Here is a 21,825-nt window from a genome sequence, read left to right as displayed (position 1 = left end):
AGTTTTAAGACGATGCAAAAAATTATATTTATGCTGTGATAGTTTCCCCGGAAACTCTCTTAATTTTTATTTAATTAAAAAACATTAACAAACCGATCTAAGATGCACATTCTTATCTTTGAAAGTATATAAGAGCTGTATTTGGATAGCTGTAAGTAAAAAGATAAAGCTATTTGTTCGGCAATCTTATACAGTTAGTGATATGCTAATATTGGTATATTTTACAATACTACAAAGAACACAACAATCACGTATGTGGCTTTTATAACAAATACCTGAACACTCATGGCATTTACATCCTTTTTCTAGGCCCACAATTTTATGCTGGAATGGGGAGAGCATATCATCTTTATTAAAACGAATGCTAGAACATTTTTTAGAAGAGCACTCCAGCTGGTTTATTTGTAAACAGACATCCCACAAAATCATTATTTACTTTTTAGATATATGACATGTTATTTCATTTGGTTAATCGTCAGCTATCTCAAAATAATTTACAAAGTTAAACAGCATTTGATTTTCAAAACTAGAAAATGACATTCTGTATAAAGTAATTGTACATTAAAAACGGAATTTAAATAATTCAAATATTTGCTTCTCTCACAGAACATAAATCAATGTTCTTCAATGTACAGCTTTATATCTAGAATATAAGGTATTCATTTAAATATTAGATTAAATTGTATTGTATTTAGAATGTGAATTGTTTAAATAAACAGAACTCTCTTTGTAGAAAGAGGAGAATAAACATAAATTACATTGTTCAGTAGTGATTCGATTCCTCTTCTCTTTCTGTATGCCTTTTATTATTAACAATTCATAAAATCATGTTTTTCTATTTACAGATAATCACACCGTGGTATAATAGACAAAGATGACCAAAAATGAACTCGAATATTTTTCTAAATTTTTTAAAGATCTCTTGGATTTTGCATTTTTTTCTAATTTAATGACTATAAATAAATATGAGGATAAAAAGAACAAGATAACTAATTAATTTGCGAAAATGAAGTATACAAAGGACATATCATGATGTCAAAACTAGAACATTGAAAACAGTTTGAATTGGAATTCAACATATTTTTAAAAATCAAACTAAATATTAATATAATTAATAGAAAGTAGATATCACAGAGTACAAAATTTCCAATATTTTAATCCCCAACTTGAAAAACTCATGTATTTTCCAGTGAAGTACTTTTGAATTCATTTTCAAAATATTTCTGAATAAGAATATTATTAATAAAAATCCTCAACATTTAAATAAATTGAATTAAGATTTCGGTAAATACTTCATAGGGATATTTGCACTATAGTTTTTCATTAATAATATTAGAAAATAATTTCATTTCGAAAAATGATGATTTTCAACAAGAGTTTTGAAATTGTGATAGAAATAAAATTACATATAAGCGGTTTTAAGATATTTGATTATTAACCGCATGACAATGGCTAATCGTCAATGAGATGTCATGCTTATTGCAATCAGCGATTATTCACCAAAAATTTGCCGAAGAAGTAATGCCAATTTATTATGTTCTATGATATGCTTGCTACAAATGCTGTCGCCAATGACATGCAGTGAAGCCAAATATTCGCTAATAGTATTTTAATTTCAGGAAAAAAAAATACTTACAATCGAGTGACAAACTCCACAGGAATAGAGCTTTAAATCAATGAAAATTAATAGTTACGAAACTCTACAAAATCCAATTGTAATAATAAATATATTTATAGATTTTAATTGCATTTCATAATTACGCTTGATTTTATTGTTTAATTTTTACCATGTAAATTTCTCCATGCCATAAAATTTCTGTTAAACTACTGATATAAGACAGATTAAAAATGTGCATATTGAAACTGGTCAAAAGCATAATTTCAATAAAAAAGATGTGAATTCAGTAATCGCGTTGATTACAGATGATATCATCATTGTTGCTTATTCACCGTAAGTTATTAATGAGAGAATACATGCAATCATAAAAATTAAATAATTATCATTTCTGAGATGAAAGCTTGGTAAGTTGGAAGAGATCTATGCGTGATTATGAACAAACTTGCAAAATATTTGTTTTGTAAGTAATGCATAAAAATGAAACTTATAAAAAATACTATATTTCAATAATTACAGAAAGTGCTCGTGAGAAATGCATATAGGAATGAAAAAAATTTCCACAGCAGAAGAAAAAAAAGCTTTTTGTATAATCACATCTCTAAAAAAATTAGATACCGAATAAATCCATATTTTTACGTTTAGAAACTCGATTAATATGAAATGTCTTTCATTTTTCAATCTATTAATAGAGTTCCTTTCACCAAACAGAAAGAAAACATCTGTTAAACGAATAAGCACACACAAAATATTTGTTTGTATAATTAACTCTCTTTTTTTTCAAATACACAACGTCTATTTGCCTTTCAGTATGGTAATTTAACTAAATAATTCATTAATATAATATTCTTGGATATTCGGTTATTCATAATATTTTTGCGATAGTTCATAAAAACTATAAAGTAAAATATATTCTTTGATTAATTTTTATTTCTTTTTAGTTCAGAACGTTGTCTTCTAATATTTTGTAAATATATTTTTAAGCATAATATTTTAACTAGTTAAAAAGCATTAGAACTCCTCACATTTTGATTTATAAAGAGTTGTGGCTACTCGATGAGAAGGTCCTCGATGAGATGCTGTGTGAGTAGGTCTGAGGACGTTAAATCCATTGGGGTCAATTGTCCTTCAATTGATACGAAACGAAATCTTGGAGAGGATGTGTAGGATAAGGGATCGTTATTTATCACGTGGTCACAATTCAAAATTCCGATGTCCATCCCGAAAATACCAGGACGGACAACGGAAATACCTTTTTCAATATATAATTAAAATTCACTTACTAACATATTTCATGAATATAACTAAACTAAATTCTATTATGTTAACATAAATATATATATGTAATAAAATATAATAAATGCTCCTTATTTTAAAAGTATATATATTTTCAAATATGTTCTCTTAAAAGAAAAAAACACAAATAAATGCGAAAAGTGTGACTCTTTGCTTTTTCTAAGAAATTTTTATGTAAAAGTAACAGAATAACTATCTTAACCTGTACAATACGTTAAAGGGATTTTATCATTTGATAATACTGTGTATGGTTAATCCCTGCCTTGCCAGTTTCAATCTTCAAAGATAATGGTCTTTGCTTTGATATTGGAGTTTTAGCTGAATAGGATTTATCTTTGTGCTCTGGATGTTGAAGACATAATTTTAGAGCAACAGTGAATTTGTAACTGTATCCTATGCCTCTGCTGTTAGCAGCGAAATGGACCCAAATATTTTTAAACGATGTGAGATAAACAGAAATAAGAACTAATTATTAAATAAAAATACGATTCGGCAGTTTGATTTTATTCATACCAAAACCACTTAAAAATAATTCAATATATGAGTAACCCAAAACATATTTTGAATTAATTATTTGCTATTTAAAAATTATTTAAGCATATAAGAAAATTTTGAACAAAAATGTTTTGAAGAATTGTAATGAAAATTGAAATTATATGTTGGAATGCAGATATTAAAAGAATGAGAAATTCCTATCTAATAAAATACGATGATGGAAAAATATTGTAAGAAATTCTTGAAAGTAGCCTATTTATATAATATTTTAAGGAAAGACAGTGATAAAATCTTCTATTCTACATAAAGATATAAGGAATCGTTAATTATATAATAGAGTTGTGATCTATTAGTACTATTTAACGTATCAAATTAATAGTAATGGGCACATTTTTTTTTAAAGAAAGTGTTAGTAAATTTTGAATGCTTGTTTAATTCTATAGTTTTGTACATAAAAACAAATAAAAAATTGTGTATGAAATTCTCTCTGAAGTATATGTCTTGATTTCAAATCAACACTTAATGTCTTAAATACATGTGGAACATTCACATGTCTGGGGAAAAGAATACAGAATTTTACTAATAATTGGTGGTTTTATACATGAAATATGTACTCTAAATTATGAGAAATGTTTTTTTAAACTTCTTAAAAAATGTAATATCTATTTTCGAAATTTTTTATTAGTTCTATGTTGCATTAGCGAAACTGAAATTCATATATATCGGGCTTAGTAGCTCTTGGTAGATTAAACTATATAAAGAATTTTGTTAATTATCAAAATAAGCTCAATAAATGTTCTGCTTTTCAAAAGCCCGCAGAACTTAATATATTCTAGCAATTTATTTTGCTCACAGAAATTTAAACAATATTGTTTTTTAATTTGAACTACTTTTAATTTAAGATCTTTTATTATGAGATTTCCTTAAGGCCTTGGAAAGAGCAATGGAGTTTAATAGATGTATTTGAATTAATAATAAAACTTTATTAACTAGTTTATCTCTAAACTTGTATAGTTTAATTATATTCACGAAAAAATATTATATGCAATTTAAATTAGTTTGATTATATGTTAGACTAACTAAGATTAGCTTATAAAAATCAATAGTTCATTCGTATTCCAATTAATGTGATTTTTCTAAAGCATGAAGTATTTGAATAATTATTTTAAATATAATTAGTGCACTGAAATCCTCTCCAGGACTCATTTAATTATTTATTTGAGCCTTGCTATATGTTGAAAATTTCCATATATATTACTCACCAGAGAAAGCTAGATTTTCACAATAAAAGAAATGGAGAACGTCAATACGAACTCTTTCATGATGCGTCCGATGAAAGCATATTTTTCGCAAATAAGAAACATGAAGAGAGACAATATATACTGATGACGATCCTTTCTATACGAGTAAGAATTAATAATGCACAGCTCTTTTCGAGAATCTATAAAATGCATCCACACAGATATTGACGACTGTCGGGAATGTTATATTTATCTGACAGTTGAAAATTATCTGGTGTGTATGGAAATTAGTTTCTCAAAGAATAGGCAGAATATTCATAAATTCATATACAATATTGGCATTTTGATTCTCTGAAAGGTGGAAAACACTTCTTAAAAATCAATACATTGTTACTTTTTATCATTATATTTCAAGAATGCAATAAGTTGTTTGAAGGAAATTTGTTAAATAATTCATAAATTAAAATTGAAGAGTTATAAAATTTTTTGAATAGAACGATCCAAGGGATTTGTTTGATTATTTTGTATGTTCTGAATTTTTTATTAATGCCAACCCAACTGTATTTGGTAATAAATTGTATATAAAATAATTATTTTGCCTAATGATTGTAAATGAAGGATCTAGATAAGTAAATTTCGAAGGCTGATCCCAAAATTGCTTTCTTTTTACTGTTATATTTTATAATTTTTATCACTATTTTAAACATTAATTATATAGTGTATCCATTCTTAAATGAAATACAAAGAAAATTAAATTTCGTAGCATACTTTTATTAACTTCATATAAAAATTTCGAAAATAATAATAATACTTTTATTTTTCTGATTGAATTTTTCATCAATTTTTAATATTGTGTAAAAATTTATAATTGAACAAAAATGCAGTGTTGAATTCAAAGCTAGTTTTGCTGTGGCATAAAATAAAAAATAATACACTATAATAGACGAATTTTACACTATTCTCTTTCCCCGTAGATGCATTGTATATTTATCGAAGTTTAGAAAACGTTCCAATTAGCAGAAATGATGTCCTTTGGAATGTAACCTGGAGCGCTGCTGTCATCGTATTTGTTACACTCAAGCCATTATTCGATGGAATTTTATCACCAATTTACACGGTTCTTTACGAAAAGAAGTATATTGAATTTTTCTTAGAGGTAATGAAAATTCCTTAGTTTATAACAAAGAAAGTGGCTAGAAACTGTATATGGCTTTTCTGATTAGAAAATTTTTAGCTGCTGACTCATTCAATGTATCCATGATAGCAAGCTTATATTCAAGAATATAATATATAAAACATCACTTTTCAGAGCTTAGCAAAGCTCAAATCGGCAGTCATAAGAGAGTAACATTTTGATTCTGTGCATGAAGATAAGATTAAAAAAAAAAAAAAATGGTGACAGAAAGTTATAAAAATGAGGGAAAAGAAATAAATTATAAATCTGAACAGGTTTTTTTAAATGCCATTATTAGTGTATAAAACTAAAAAATATTAATATTATTATTTATTTTCCTAACTTTTGATCTTAAGCTCAGATCTATTATTTATTTACTCACTTGTTATCAAACTGACTCAAACGTCAATATTCCGGAATCAAAAGTAAATTTAACTAATTATTAACTGGTTGTTATTAATTGATTCATCTGAGAATGCTTCTAGAATATAAAAATGTTACATCGCTTGCTTCAAAATTTCCGCTACATCGCATTTATTCCATCTTTACAAACGAGAGAAGTCAAGCTAAATAAAAATGCTTAAAAACGACGAATTTTCATTTGAGAGTTCGTTGATATATTTAACTTTTAACACATTTAATAAATTAAAATTCATTATTAATGGCAATTAACAATGAGATTAATTTACAAGCAATTTTTTAATTAATAAGTTTACGCTCAATGCTACTTGATTAACGATTATGATTTAATACTATAATTCACTTTTCAAATGTTGATTATTTTTACATATTACCTATAGAATGTTACATTATGATAATTTGCTTATATTAGGTTTCTTTTGATTAAGGAAAAGGTTCTACATTATTTGTTTTCGTAAATGTGACGAGTTTTAATAATTATTATCTGATTTTTTTTTTGCTGAGCAATTAAATTAAAAAATAGACTTTTTTGGAAAATATCGATTGATTTTAATTCAACACTCTTAATTTCTGAATAGTTTCCTTCATAAAACCATTTTGATTTTATGCTCTCTCTTCGAGAAGTTACATTCATTTTTATATTAGTGTTTTAATTTTATAATACATCTTAAAATAACGAATTCTAGATTTTGGTAAAGTCTTTTTACAAAAGCTTTTTTACTTATAAATTAAAATTTAATCTATATATATATTGTTCAAGTTTGGTGTAATAATTTCACCATATATTCTATTGTTCCTAAATTGCAATTATGAATACTTAAAAATACTGAAACTCTGATTATTTAAAATGATTTTTACAGCTTTTCATAATGTGAGAAGTAAATTTCATCTTACTTTTCATTTGAAATCAAAAATTAAAAGATTACATAAAAATATGGCTTATTTCTATAAGAAAAACATGGTAATAAATTTTTTAAGGAAAGTAACAGTTTTCTTAATGAAACTAGACCATTCATTTTATAAACAAATTGTAAAATTTTGAAAAAATCATTTAATAAATGAAACTAGATTTTTGCTTAATTCCTACTTTCAGTCAAAAACTTCTCCCATATTTTTTCCCCAATTTTCAAAAATTATCTAACTTTTAACATAGAATTTTATTTCATAAGTGGTTTTTAATTCTATTTTAAATAAATATTCAAAATTATGAATAATATAAAACATTTTTAATTATATATAATAATATAATATACAACGAACAATAATATTATGTACAATAACATTATATACAATACATACAAATATATATTTTTATAGTACATATAAATATATATTTATGTGTACCATAATGGGGATATAAATAATGTATTTTCATAATTTTTAATTTCCATAAACGTTTTGAGATTAAAAGAAAAGCTAAACCCCATCTCACAAAGAAATTATTTCACAATTACTTGAAAAAAAAACAACGGTGAAATCATAAAAAGAAAATCTTTCTTCAGTGACATTTAAAATAATTTCTGTTGTATTTTAATCTCGGAATAAAATATTTAATGTGAAACAAAGTTTTTATTTTTCAACTAGAAATAATTCTTAAGGTGAAGAAAAAAAATCTAATTCATTACGAAGTGCTTTTTGATTTGGTTTGATGAATCATCCAGGATGAAGAGCAAAGATGATTTCAAGGAATTGAAAAACAAATTGAACTCTAAAATAAATATTTAAATTTCATATGCATTAGAATTTCAAGCTGTTTTTTTTTTTTTAAATTAAGATTTCGCATCATTTAAATTTTTTTTATTGAAATCTTTCATTTTTTCCACTTTTTTACTTATCTTTATTTTGTAATTTTACTTATTTTTGTGTATGTCATAAAAAACTGGTTTGATCATAAAATATTTCATTTCTTAGTTGAAACAAAATTGTAACAATATCATGCAATTTCTTGAAGATTTGTTCTTTTTTTTTCCCCAAAAAATGGACGCAGTTTTTCTTAAACACGTCAAGAAATTATGTTGTAACGGATTTAATGAAATGTGCCAGAAAAAATTATCTAAAATATTTATTTAAAAATTAATAATACATTAGAGAAATGTTACTCGAAATGTTACTAGAGAAATGCTATTCATAAAACGAATAAGAAATTGTTGAACAAATTTTTAATGAACTATATTTCTCAAAAAGATAAGTTTATTTTCGGATTGACAGGACGCTTTCTGACATTTGAACAGAATTTTCTCCGAAAAATCCGAACAAACATTCCTCATTCGAAGTTTTCTAAGAAAAAGTTACAATGTCTCTTTCAACAGAATGTTTAACAGGAAAAATTCCATTACAGTTTTCCCTGAAGTAAAAGTAACTAAATATTTTTTTACCATTGTAGGATGGTGTTGGAGTTTCGTTTCAGTGATTTTGCATTTGTGATGTACTTTGCAAATGCAAATACAAAATTCCTAAAAAAACTGAATATGTAGAAAATAACTTGAACGCTTTGAAGCTTTCAGGGAAATTTAAATAAATATAAGAAATTGTTCTTCAACTCAAATGAAAGTAATTTATTTTTTCGATATTGTTCCTATATACAATAAAAATTAATTTACCAAATTATTACAATTTTTTTTATATACCTGGCATCGGTCGGTATAAAAATCCTGACATGTATAATAGTTTTAACTTTTGAAATATTTTGATATAAAGTATTATTATATAAAATATTTTTATCGTCTGGAACGGTTTTTTAAATGTAGAATACCAGTTGCAGTAGACAATTTTCAAAAATTTCCTATAGATAATTTTTTCTATAATTTATTAATTTTTGTTATTATTTATTCTATAATTTATTAAGTTTTGTTAATACTGCAAACATTTTTCATATATGCTGAAATATAAGAAAGGCATCTTAATTATATTAAAATATAAGGAAACATTGTAAAAAAAGGTGTATTAAAATGGAAAATAAATATAAAAAAATAATAGTGATAGAGAATTCAAAGCCTAAAAAAAGACACCATTTAAGCTAATTTCTATTTATTCAAATATTTAATTAATGTTTGTCTTTAAAAAGTTAGCAGTATCTTTTTTTCTTGTATTATGTATTAAGTATGCAAAATTTGGTTGAATTCAGTTCAATTGCTTAGTAGGAGATGTGAAGCACGCACGCACGCGCGCACGTACACACACACACACACACACACACATACACACACACACACAAACAAACAAACAATGACTTTCGAGAGCTTTATTCCAATGTTTCTTACAGATACAAATCTGTATAGATGATTTTAAAATGATAATACGGGCATAAAAGAATGAATTTCCAAAATTTCCTTTGAACGGTCTTCTTTCAAGAAAAAAAAAAGTAATTCTGTAAAGGTTCAAACAGATGTTACTTTTTTAAAACACCATGAAAAATTTCTTTTCCTCTTAAATGAAACCTCCTTTAGTTGTACTCCTTCAAAGTTGTCTTTCAAAATACGAGGAGAAAACAAGGGAAACCGAGAAAGAAAAAGAACGAGGCACTTCATTGTTTCGAAAAGGGTATTGTTTGTATGAATGCAAGACTGAATCAACCTGCCATTACTTACGACAGTCAACAAGATTCAACTTTGCTTTCGACAACAATAATATGAAAAAAGAAAAAAAGAAAATTGCTTGGTTTTCAGAGAAAACCGAATGCTTAAAAAGCATAACGCTTCGTTAGATCTCTTTGCATATCAAATAGAAGAATTTGAAAAGGGGAACTTTTAATTAAAACACAGCTGTTGGCGTCTGCGTCCAAAGAGGAAAAGGCTTAGATGCATGTGTTTTATTTGGATTAAAGCTGACAACGAGAGTACGTAACGTCATTTACTTTTGCAGGCTTCATTGCACCCTGGGTTGGAGAGTTGATATTAAGGTTTAAATTGAAAGAACCCAGAAAACCAGATATTTAATGTAACTCTTTTGAAATCAGATTGAAATTTTGTGGTGTTAAAATATAAATCTGATTTTCGAAAGAACCGATTTTAACAACTATGGCATATAATTTGATTAAATAGAGTAAAAATTTATAAAATTCTTTTTATAGTATACTGTTAAGTAAATTTTCTAACCGCATACTTTTAAAGTAAATGCGCATAATTTTACTATGATATAAATACAAGAAACCGAATTTAACAGAAATGTGACATAAATTTATAAAACAGAATAATATGAACATATAAAATTCTGCTAATAAAACTAGCACAGAGATTCTGTAGATTTTGATTTTTACATTTCACAGGTTTCCACCTTTATATACTCTTACATGAATAAAAACAACTTATATGACTATTTATAAAACTTGTTAATTTTATTTATTTTTCTGGTTAATTTTTTACAAAAATATTCAAAAATAAGACAAAGTAACAAAAAAATTGCATATTTTATACTAAAAAAAAAGACAAACAAAAAAAATTTGAATATCTTTGCAAAAATATTCGAAATTCAAATTTCAAATACATTTGATCTCAGTTTTAGTTAAAAAATTTTGAAATGCATTTAAAACTAGAGAATATGAGTTATTATGCATACATTTATACATAACTTTTCTTTCTACACGTATACACTGTCAAAAAAATATAATGTGCTTAAGCAGCTATATTTACTGCGAAGTTAATGCAATGTATTTAACTGAAATAAATATAAGATTTCCTTTGAGTTTTATAGCACTAATTCTATTACATAACAAATAAGAAATTCGTGCTACTAATAATCTTCAGACAAAAGCTGCACATTTATAAGCGTATAATTTTGATCGAATTTTTGACATAAACTGAGGAGGATTTTAAAAAATTTCTATAGGATAAAGATGCTGCAAGTGGATAATTTTGATAGCTATTTTGATAATGAAAAGGAAAAGTTTAATTATGAAGATATCAATGTATATTGAAAGTAGCATTCATTATGTTCAGATGTGCATGATTTGATGAAATCTCAGCTCTTTAAGTTGAAAAATAATTATATCCCCATACTAGAATTAAAATAAATTAATTGAAAAACAATACAATTCTTGAACAACTAGCAGAACAATCGAGAGTAGTGTCCTCGAAACTCTCTAATAAAGGTCTTATCTCCCCCCCCCCCAGCATAAGATAATGGATATTGGGTAAAGCTACAAAAGCCTTGCGGGGCATCAACAAACAATAATTTCGAAATATAGATTTTCAACATGAATCCTGTTTATTTTTTTTACTGAATCCATCATGCTAATATTTATTTCCAATGTCTTTTTGCTGACTTAATTGAATTACAATCTGGTGCGGAACTAAAATTGTAGTCAAAAGATAATATGCCGAATTTCACTGGTTAAAATCACTCTGCTTATGAGTTATTATGCATGAGGAAATACAGACCGACAAATGGATATCTTTTAGATAGATTTGGTTTAAAAATTGTTAAAAATCTGCATTTTAGATGCTAAATCAGTGTATCATACTTTATCTAATCTTCCGTCTTGGATTCATTGAGTTCACTTGTAATCGAGCAGCCAGGCAGACACATTTTCTGAGAATATATTTGATTCAGTATTCAATATTGATAGAATTCTACAAACCTGGAGATGAGTTCATATAAATTTTATCAGTCTAACACGAAGCATATTTGAGCTAGACTGATCTAAAGCAGACAGACAGATATAATGCTAAAAATGTATTTTTTGAACTCAGGATAAATCTATATTGTAAACCTGAACACAAATGAAATATTAAGAATGAAAACATACAAATATGCAGTTTTGATTTAGGTTGCATCTATGCACTTATGAATGAAAGCTGAGTAAAATTGAAACCATATATTAATAAGTCACTCCTCACTAAAGTTACAATCATGCATGAATGATTCACTTGTAAGATTGCATTTAGATTGAACAATTTGCGGATCTCAGAGCAGATTGTAGTTATGGGGGTACATTAAACACGCTTCCTTGTTTTTCATGAAGAGGTATATTAGATACGAAAAAGTAGATACTCTTGCCAAGGAAGTTTTAAATTTAAAAATCCAAGAAATATCTTTCCATAATTCCAACTCAGAAATGAGACTAAAAAAACTAATAATTAAGGTTCGGCAGGAGAGATAGAATAATTCCATTAAAGGAAGAACTCCCTATCAAAACGTTTCTGTTAACAGAATTTAGGGTTATTTTTATATTAACCCTTTCTAGGGCCATGGGAAGTATGCTTCCCACCAAATTCATCAATCTTTATATGGAATAATGTATGTTAGCAAATGTTATCACAAATTTTCCAATAAGACAGAAGCTTAGATGCTTCAGCTCCTTGTCTCACAGAAAATGGCGTTTCTTTATTTTTACTTAATTATTAATGAACAAAAATAATTAATTAATCAAATTAAATTCATCTAAAAAATTTTAATGAATCTCTTTTCTTAAGGCAAACTCAATCCTAAAAATATTTTAATATGCCATGAGCAGAAAAAATTGGCCCTTTAAAAGGTTAACCAAGTATGCACTGGATATGGTGTATTTTCTGTACTTCCAAGCCGCTTCTTTTACCGAAGTTCGACTTGTCAGTGTGGCAAAGAAGAAGACTCTATAAATCACGTGATCAAAACCTGTGCACTATGGGGAGAACACAGATGGCCAAAAAATTTTATGTTTCTTGAAGTCGAAGAACACTTAAAAATTCCAGGCATTAAAGTTTCTATTAAGGACATTTTGTCAAAGCTCTTGTTTTTAGTTCACTCCTAATATAAAACGTACATTTAATGTATTTAATGCATTTTTAAAGTTTCACAATTTAATATGAAATGTATAAATTTTTTCTGGTCCGGTCTGTGTTTTCTCTATTGTGCCCTTTATTGTCCGCAAGTGTCTAACCTCATCAAGTGTTGTTTGTTCCTTCGTGCTAGGTGAGTTTGCTCTTCGGCGACACCATCAAGAATCCCGCATGACCACTAGCTAGGTCGGGGTATTTCTTGAAGGGCTTATGTTGCCATGTCATTGCAATATAAAGAATCCGGCTATGTTCTAATCATACCTTGTATACTTAAAATATTTTTTTAAATTTATAATGTTAAATCAAAATATAAGTTTCGTTTTAGGAAGAACTTCTCTTAAGAAGCAGAACTTGTGCACAATCATTGAATTAATAAGACAATTCTGTTCAATAAGGACACATTACTTCTAGTAATTCACTTTTAGAGCAGGAAATAGAAATTCTTCCTTCGGAATTTCTCAAACGTTTAAATAAGACTCGAACGCTAATCATAGAATTCGGCAGTCAATCGAGAAATTGCAAGGGAAATATGCAGTACGTGCGCCGAAATACGGCGATGGGAATTTATTGACTCTGAATGGATTTCGCTAGGAGAAAAAGTGAATGTAAATAGGAAAAACTGGGAAATTAATGGTAAACATTTTCTTTTTTCTAGAAAAAAAATTATTTTGGATAAAGGTTATTTGTAACTTTGTAAAAGAAATAAATATACATCTTTTAAAAGTACGAATTATATTAATTAAAATACTGATATTGATTTACAGAAATGAATGAAATTTAATTCATTAATTAGATTTATTACTTAATAAATATATACATTATATAAATACTGTTTGAATAATTATTTAAATAATCCAATCATTTATAATTAATGTTTGATTAATTATTTAGATTATTATTATATAATCTAATTAATTTCACTGGATGTATGATTTAAAAAATTGTGCTGGCTGAATAAATATGTATTGTATCTAATTGTATCTTGTTTATATAATTAGATAAGTGAACATTATAGAAATCTATTTCCTTCGAATTTAGATCATTGTTTTGAAAAAATAAAGTGCAAGTGAGAAGCTAAAAGAATTTTAAAATTAAAAGAAATGTTCAATTAAAAAAAATGTTAAGGCGTTTCAATTCCAGAGCTTTTCTTTTGGGTAACTGAAGCATTAAATTAAATTTTAATAACAATTCGAATATTTTCATTCACTTCAAAAATAAAAGTTCAAGCATTTATTTATGAAAACATGCATTTCTCATTTTGGTATAGGTATTTAAATAAAAATCAATCACAGAAATAAGTTTTTGAAAAATTAAAGTTTTGTTGTTGCTGTTCATTTTTCTTCATTTTGTCATATCATGAAAGACATAAACTAGATTTTTGAAGGCTAATAATATATCAATGAATAAAAGTATTAATGTTATGAATTATAAACATATCTAAAAATTGTAAACGTTTGTATTTATTTCTTTTTATTTAATTCAACAAAATATAAATATAGTGCAAACGATTACAAAACATTTGGGATTTTTATTATTTTTATCAACATTTTATTTGAAAGTACAGAAGGAATAAAATGACAACTAGATGTTTGCGATCAAATAGAATATGTAAACAGAAGAAATAATCGAAGTTTAGAATAAATATTGCTTCAGGAAAGAAAGCGAAGCAATATCTTTCTCAATTTCTTTCTCCACTCGTATGATAATATGTGTTTTTCTACTTTGAAGTTACGAGTTCAAAATATTTGAAATGTGAATATTTACTTTCTCAACTGTTTTAGAAAAGAGATTTTTTTAGTTAAATTAATTTACGTATTTTCTAAAAGCAACCAGACTTTAGTTTTAATCAATTCATGAAGTAATGAAAAGTTTTAGTACCAGACGAAGAGAAAAACTAAGTTGGTATAGGTTGTGTCTTATACCAATTCACAAATTTATGTAAAGTCTGTAATATTACATGACCTGTATTTTTGCATCCATAGATTATAGAAATGTACTTATGATTGTGAAAACTTTTGAAATGCACTTTCATATTATGATATTTTTGATAGTAAGTAAAATCAGTTCTATAAAAATTACATAATCTAACTTCTTATACAATCCCCCGTTATTTATAGTTATGTACAGTAAACGCTTATACGTATCTCAACGAATATAACTTTTACTCTACATAGGGGACTCTGTAAGGCATACACACATGCATACATACACACATACATATATATATATATATATATATATATATATATATATATATATATATATATATACTATAAAATATTGGACAAGTGCATTAAGTAGCAACATAAAACCTTTCATGCTTAAGATAATTCGTAATATCGAATAATTCGATATCTGAGAATGCTGAAAAGCCCAATTTCTCTTTCAAAGATAAGAAAAACTTCCTTTCCCCCAAAAAATCACAAAGCTAAACAGACGATTTTAAAAGATTGATACACAAAAGAGAATGTTGCTTTATAGCCGCTTAGTTGATGGCTATTAAATGTATGTTCGATCATATTTAAAATCTTTTCTGTCTCCGGAAAACATTTTTGACTCTATCTAAGCTATCTAACAAAGTACGCGTCTCGGTATTTAACCAATCTAGGCATTTCGGGAGCGTACCGTAGTTTCATAGAACTGGCATTCGAAGTGTTTCAGTTGTAATAGAATTAATAAGCCGATTCATTTTATGAGAATTTTGAGGTTAGATTGAATTAGGTTGACTGGATGCATCATATTAAGTCGAATCGAAGAATGAATCAGCATCTAGAAATTAAAAAGTGCTCAGGAAGATCTGGAAAAATGACACCTAGTTCAAACGATTAGAGTGCCTATAAAGAGCGTGCGAATCTGGATTATAAAAATTATGAAACCTTTGTTACCACATATGAGTCACCTGAAATTTTAAGATGAAATATGTTTCTAAATGTTTCTCTTACAGAAGTTAAACTCTTCAAGTTATATTCATTAGAATACGTGTAAAACTATATTAAGCATAGCTATAGGGAATGAGACACTGCAGAAGAAGTCAGATTTTGTAATTTTTTAAAACTGATTTTTATGACTTTTAAAATATTATAATTTGAATGTATATCTGATTTTAAAGGTTTTATAATTGGAAGTACAAGTCTACGACTAAAGCTTGTACTACAAAAGATGACACTTTGTCACGGTATAAGCAATGAAAGCTTTATTTATACGAGATATTTTTTTTTGTTTATGAAATCAATCTACGGATACAAGAGGTCTTTTATTTATTTCCGTATTCTCTCTACGTTCTCTTTTTTCTTTACCTTCTTGTCTAAGAAGTAAGAAGAAAGCATCGTAATTTTCAAAAAAAAAAAAAAATGATTTTGTATACATGTTTAGCATTTAAGCTAAATGTACTAATCAAATTTTGAACCAAATCCGTCAAACTGTAGAACGTTTGTCCATCTATCCTTTCGCAAGTATAACTAAACACAATGACTCAAATCAATAAAATTTAATATGTTATTTTGTGACAACAGCATTAGTTTCGTATCAAATTTTGGTATCAATCGGTCTGCAAAAAGACACTTAAAACATATTATTAGAAATCTGTAGTTTTGATACCCGGAACAAATATTGTCATCGTGGGAAAAACCATTGTAAGATCTGTCCTGTGTGTGCTGCGCGAGTGCCGCGTCAATGACCTGTTAGCTTAGCGACCATTTGGCGAGTTTGGCGACTAAATGGATCATACTGGAAAGTTCGAGAAGTTTCACGATCCATCCAGTAGGAACCGAGATACACCCAGAGACGTCCTGATTGGTCAAAAAGATTATAGCTCCGCCTCCCGGAACTATAACAAACAGGCATTCTGAAGCTGCAGGGAAGAAGTGGTGTGTGAGAGTAGTCAAAGTCGCCGACAAGTTAAAAAAAAAAGAGATGATTAGACAGCAAGCAAGCTGCTGAATTAGCGATTAAATGCGCCGCGTTATTACGATTAATTGACAATATTTGTAGAAAAAAATATTTCGTAACAATATATTCTCGGTATAGATTCAGCTAAAAGGCTAGATCCGTGCCGGAGATTTGTATTTCGTAATTATTGTTCATCAATGACATGCACGGTATTCGCTGCATTACTCAATGTTACATCAGGAGGAAGGGTAGAACCTATATTAGACAGTATGCGAGGCAGTTTCGAGGGGAACACTTCCACTGATTTTTTATAGAATAATCTTTCTTATTTTTCTTTTCTATTACGAATATTTCATTAGCACATAACTAGGTCAATACGCTCATAATAAAAATAGCAATTCGTGTGCAATTCAATGTTTGAAATATTGCGGAACAATATGGGACAAAAAGAAATAAATATTGTTTAATAGGCCCCAATTTCACTGATACTGAATCCACAGCATGCACATATTAACTACGCAATTTTCAAAATACATTCTTTTCTTAATTGTATGATGTAAAACAGGCTCTCAAATAGAACCTACCTTGCAAATTGAGTAGGAGACAAGTGAGCAAAGCTCCCCAGTGCAAGTAGTTCCTGGAGAAGCATTTGCAGCAGGTGCAGAAGCAGAGGATGATGTTCAAGATGAGGAATGGAGCCACCTGCACTAATAGATTGAGGTCAAGAGCTGCTTCTACACCAATATTCAGAACGTCCGACACTATCCAAACAACCTGCAACGAACAATGCATTAAATTATTTTATACGAATCGAACCTGGAAGTTTTAAATCCTTAGGAATTATAGAATGGTTAATAATGTATAAATTTTTAGATTCATTGAATTTTTAAAAACTATTCAATTTGAAAAAAATACACCCTTATTCAAAATGACTGCTATATTTTCTAATCGCGAGGGTTTGTCACAACTACAAAATTGCTAAGAGAAAATAAAGATATAAAAAATATATATAACAATTATAGTATCTATATAGTTCTAAAAATGATAGATATATTGTTACGGAGAAATCTAGCAGGTTCAATTATAGATTGAGATGATTTATTCTAAGCGAAAATGCTATGCACATGTAACAAATAATGAAACGTACATAAAATAGCAAACAATAGTGCGCAAACTTCATATCGTTAATAAACACCTGGAACAGCCCAAAGCGCTTGGAGAAAACTCGTTCGACATAAACACCCCTAGATAAATTTCGCTTGACTACTCACATCTTTCAACTCGTCTCACAATTGACTTGAAGACGAAACTGAATTAATTATTCTCTTCGGTAATATCTGACTCTCATCAGCAGGGCTCTATATTTATAACTATCATGATATAAAATCAAATATATTAATATAAATTGCACAATTTGAATCCTAATGATGTTATCACCAAATTTCTGGAACATTTTGGGTCTTTCATTTTTGTCGCCGAAGTCCCCTAATTCTTCGCCAAATGAATAGCAGGATCGTGAGTCGTTGATTCAGCATCCATGCAGCAGAGAAGTAAAAACCCAAAAAATTATGTAAAGCGATTGAGTCATTTACTCCATTTCCTGATTTTTATAAAGAAAACCTACAATCATTGCAAGATTAAATTCATTAATTCGAAACTATTAAGATAATGTCAAATACAGTCATGAAGTAGGAACTGCTACATTCTTCTGAGAATCAACAATTCCTTCCATTCCTAAAGACACAGTAGAAAAGACTTTTTAATAAAAGTATTAACTGCTGTTTTTTTCTCGTTGTCTTTTCATCGAAATCAGCACCTCTGATTTAATTAGCCCACTAGTAATTAATGGTTACATCCCAATGAATTACCAAAATTCGGATGATATAAAAATGACTTCATTTAATGTCAATACAGTTTTGTGCTATGAATTTGTGTACTTTGAATTTTATTACCGCTATTCATATGCTACTATTTGAGCTTTATTTATAATAAAGATGAATGTTGTGTTGGCTCTCTATAAGTTAATCTTTGTAATCTATAAGTAATCTTATAAGTTAAATCGCTTGATCTAGAGCTACGAAACTTGGTGCATGATGCTTTAGAAGAATGTATACCTGTGTGAATGAATGTTAAAGAATGCATACCTCGGTGTGAGATTTTAAAAGTTTAATTAGAATTTGAATGAATTGAAAATTAAATGAAATTTTGGCATTTGGACATCAATATCTCTCAGCTTGTCTTTCTCCCTTTGTCTGAAAATCGACTCTCGACTGTTATAATTTCCGAGACCAAGTAAAGAAGCTTCTAAAAAGGTATTGTAACCTCTCATAATCGACATATCACCAAATTTCCGTCAGTTTGAGTAATTTTATTTTTTATCAAATTCATCGCAAGTCGCTAAATCGTCGCCTAGACTGAAGTCATTAATTCAGAATCTATTCAGGATTCGTTAGAGCTATTCACGAAATACTGACTTACCATGAACGTGATTGCGCTAGGAAGCAATATTAGAAATTCTCACCACTAGCTTATGAAATGAAGATAAAAATGTCTTTAAAAACAACTGTATATGTATGTAATGACAATATAATATCTAATTTAATCCAAATAAATTTCCTAAATTTTGGCCTAATTCAGCCCATGTTAAAGTAATTCTAAAACATTCTCTTATTTCTTGATCTCATTCCATTGAAGCTGTGTAAAAAATAATGAGCCATCAGTTCTACGTACCAAGTGAAAATGATCCCTCGTTGCCCTTGTCAAAGGTCAACACGTGTATTCAATCGACACGTGGCCGGAAATCCCCTGTTATATAAGACTAGTGATCATTTGTTTCGTCTTCTCTTACTTCTGCTTTTGTGTTGCACTGTGGCGGACGTGCCTTGTCCGCGTCTCTGCTTGTAAATAATTATGCTTTCCCGAAATGAATATTAAAGAGAATTAAAAAATCCAAAGCGTCTTCTATGTCTTCAAACCTGCCTTCTACTTTTCAGAAATATGCTTTTATATTATATATATATATATATATATATATATATATATATATATATATATATATATATATATAGTGAGAGAGAGAAATGAAAAAAAAGGATAAGGTGATTTGAAATCGGATTTTTATTATACTTTATGATTAAGCAAAAAATTAAATTATTAGCAGCTAATTAAATTCTTTATTAAATAAATGACCAGGAAAGCGATATATTTAGCAATGCAAAGCAGAAAACAGGAAAAATGAATGACCATGTTAAAACATTCAGAGTTTGTACAAATTTTCCCCGAATCTAAAAAAACAAGCATTTATTTCAGGCACTTGTCTTTTACACAATATTCAAGCTTCACATGGGACAGTCAAAGTTACAGTATTTAAAATCAGAGAAGCGTGAAAAAAAGTCGGAATTCCCAAGCTGTTCATAACTGAAAATGAAGTTTAAATTCAATTTGTTAGAACTTAGTTAATTTTGTGATTACGGGTAAATTAAATTTAAATATGTATCTTTTCATGTGCATATATATTAGAGAGAGTAAAATTTAACAGAATAAAAATTGAAATTATTAAATTTAATATGAGAAATTGAGTAGCAAAAATAAATGAAATAAGAGTTTGAGGGCCATTATTTAGTAAAAACAAAAAAAAATAATAATTTTACGTGATATATTTAGATTGAAATACTACAAAATTAGGCAATCTTTCCATATAAATAATTTAAATAAACTTCGCTGTATAGATAAATTAAAAAAGGAAGAATCGAATACTTCTCGAATTCCAATAATTCTGAACGCTAAAAAAACTAAACCAATAAATCCAAATAAATTAAACGAATTAAATTTAACTGACACTGACAGAGTACTGGTCCATTGAACTTATAAATTCCAATCGGGTGTCTAAAAACACAAAACACGATTTATTGACGTAAATCCTCGAGCTCATACAGTGTAAGAAAATAGCTTGGCTTCACAACACTGTTGGGAATTTACATCCGCATAAATTCGCAGATATTGCAATAGCCTCCCGGGAAACGAAAAGCGGTAAGAAAGCTATTTAGATACATAAATCTGCATTAGACTTGCCCTACAGATGCTATGCGGACATTTCTTGTGCGGCTTAGTGTTATGGGGGGCGGAGTAACACGCAAGCCTACAATAAACTTCTCGTTCGTTCGTTGTGTGGTGCCACTTATTTATTATGGCGTTTCTTAGAATTTGAAAATATTATTTGGTTTGTTTACTAGAAAATTATTAAGTGCAAATGCGATAGTCAGAAAGTGAAATTTCATTTTCATTCACCGATGAAGAATCTATATGAAATAAAGTTTCGTAAGAGTTATTTTCGTGTTTTTTAAAAAAGATAATTTGATTTCAAAAACAACGCTATATTAAAAAAATAAAATTTATTTACAATTTTTACTTCAGAATAATTCGCAAATAAAAAAAAGTTAATATATTAGAATTATTTAAAACTCGGAGATGATATATATATATATATATATATATATATATATATGTGTGTGTGTGTGTGTGTGTGTGTGTGTGTGTGTGTGTGTGTGTGTGTGTGTGTGTGTGTGTGTTTGTTTGTGAGTGTGTGTGTGAAAAATCAATCAATGGATTATCATTGCAATTCTATCAAAAAATTTTAATTAAGAAAACAACAATTTTTTAAAACTTTATAAAACTTTTAAAGAATTTTTTAATAAAATCAGATAATTATGGAAAATCAAGAAACAACACAGAATTCAGTATTCATATACAATTTTTGGTGAGAAACTATTGAATTGCATTAAAATTTACTATATTAATTTTCAAAAAACAACTAATTTAAAATGAATTAGAGATTTGGCATCATTTTTATAAAAGCTTAAACAGCAAAAATTCTAAATAGGGAAAATAATGCATTTAAAGTAATTAAAATAATTAATTCTAACTGTTTAACTGCATGTTCAT

General features: G+C 27.7%; 1 protein-coding gene across 4 annotated transcripts in view; it reads right to left on the bottom strand.

Moving 5' to 3' along the window:
* The window catches only part of LOC129965976 (adenylyl cyclase 78C-like), a 430,498-nt gene that overhangs the window by 137,019 nt on the left and 271,654 nt on the right, over positions 1-21,825 (bottom strand). For all 4 annotated transcript variants that reach the window (XM_056080294.1, XM_056080293.1, XM_056080292.1 and 1 more), the window contains exon 4: positions 17,469-17,658. In XM_056080294.1, coding sequence (XP_055936269.1) covers positions 17,469-17,658 — 190 coding nt within the window. The remainder of the gene's footprint in view (positions 1-17,468; positions 17,659-21,825) is intronic.

This window comes from Argiope bruennichi, chromosome 4 (assembly GCF_947563725.1).
Source record: "Argiope bruennichi chromosome 4, qqArgBrue1.1, whole genome shotgun sequence".
NCBI lineage: Eukaryota > Metazoa > Arthropoda > Arachnida > Araneae > Araneidae > Argiope > Argiope bruennichi.
Note: the sequence above shows the minus strand (reverse complement) of the source record. Positions and strands in the feature narration are given on the sequence as shown.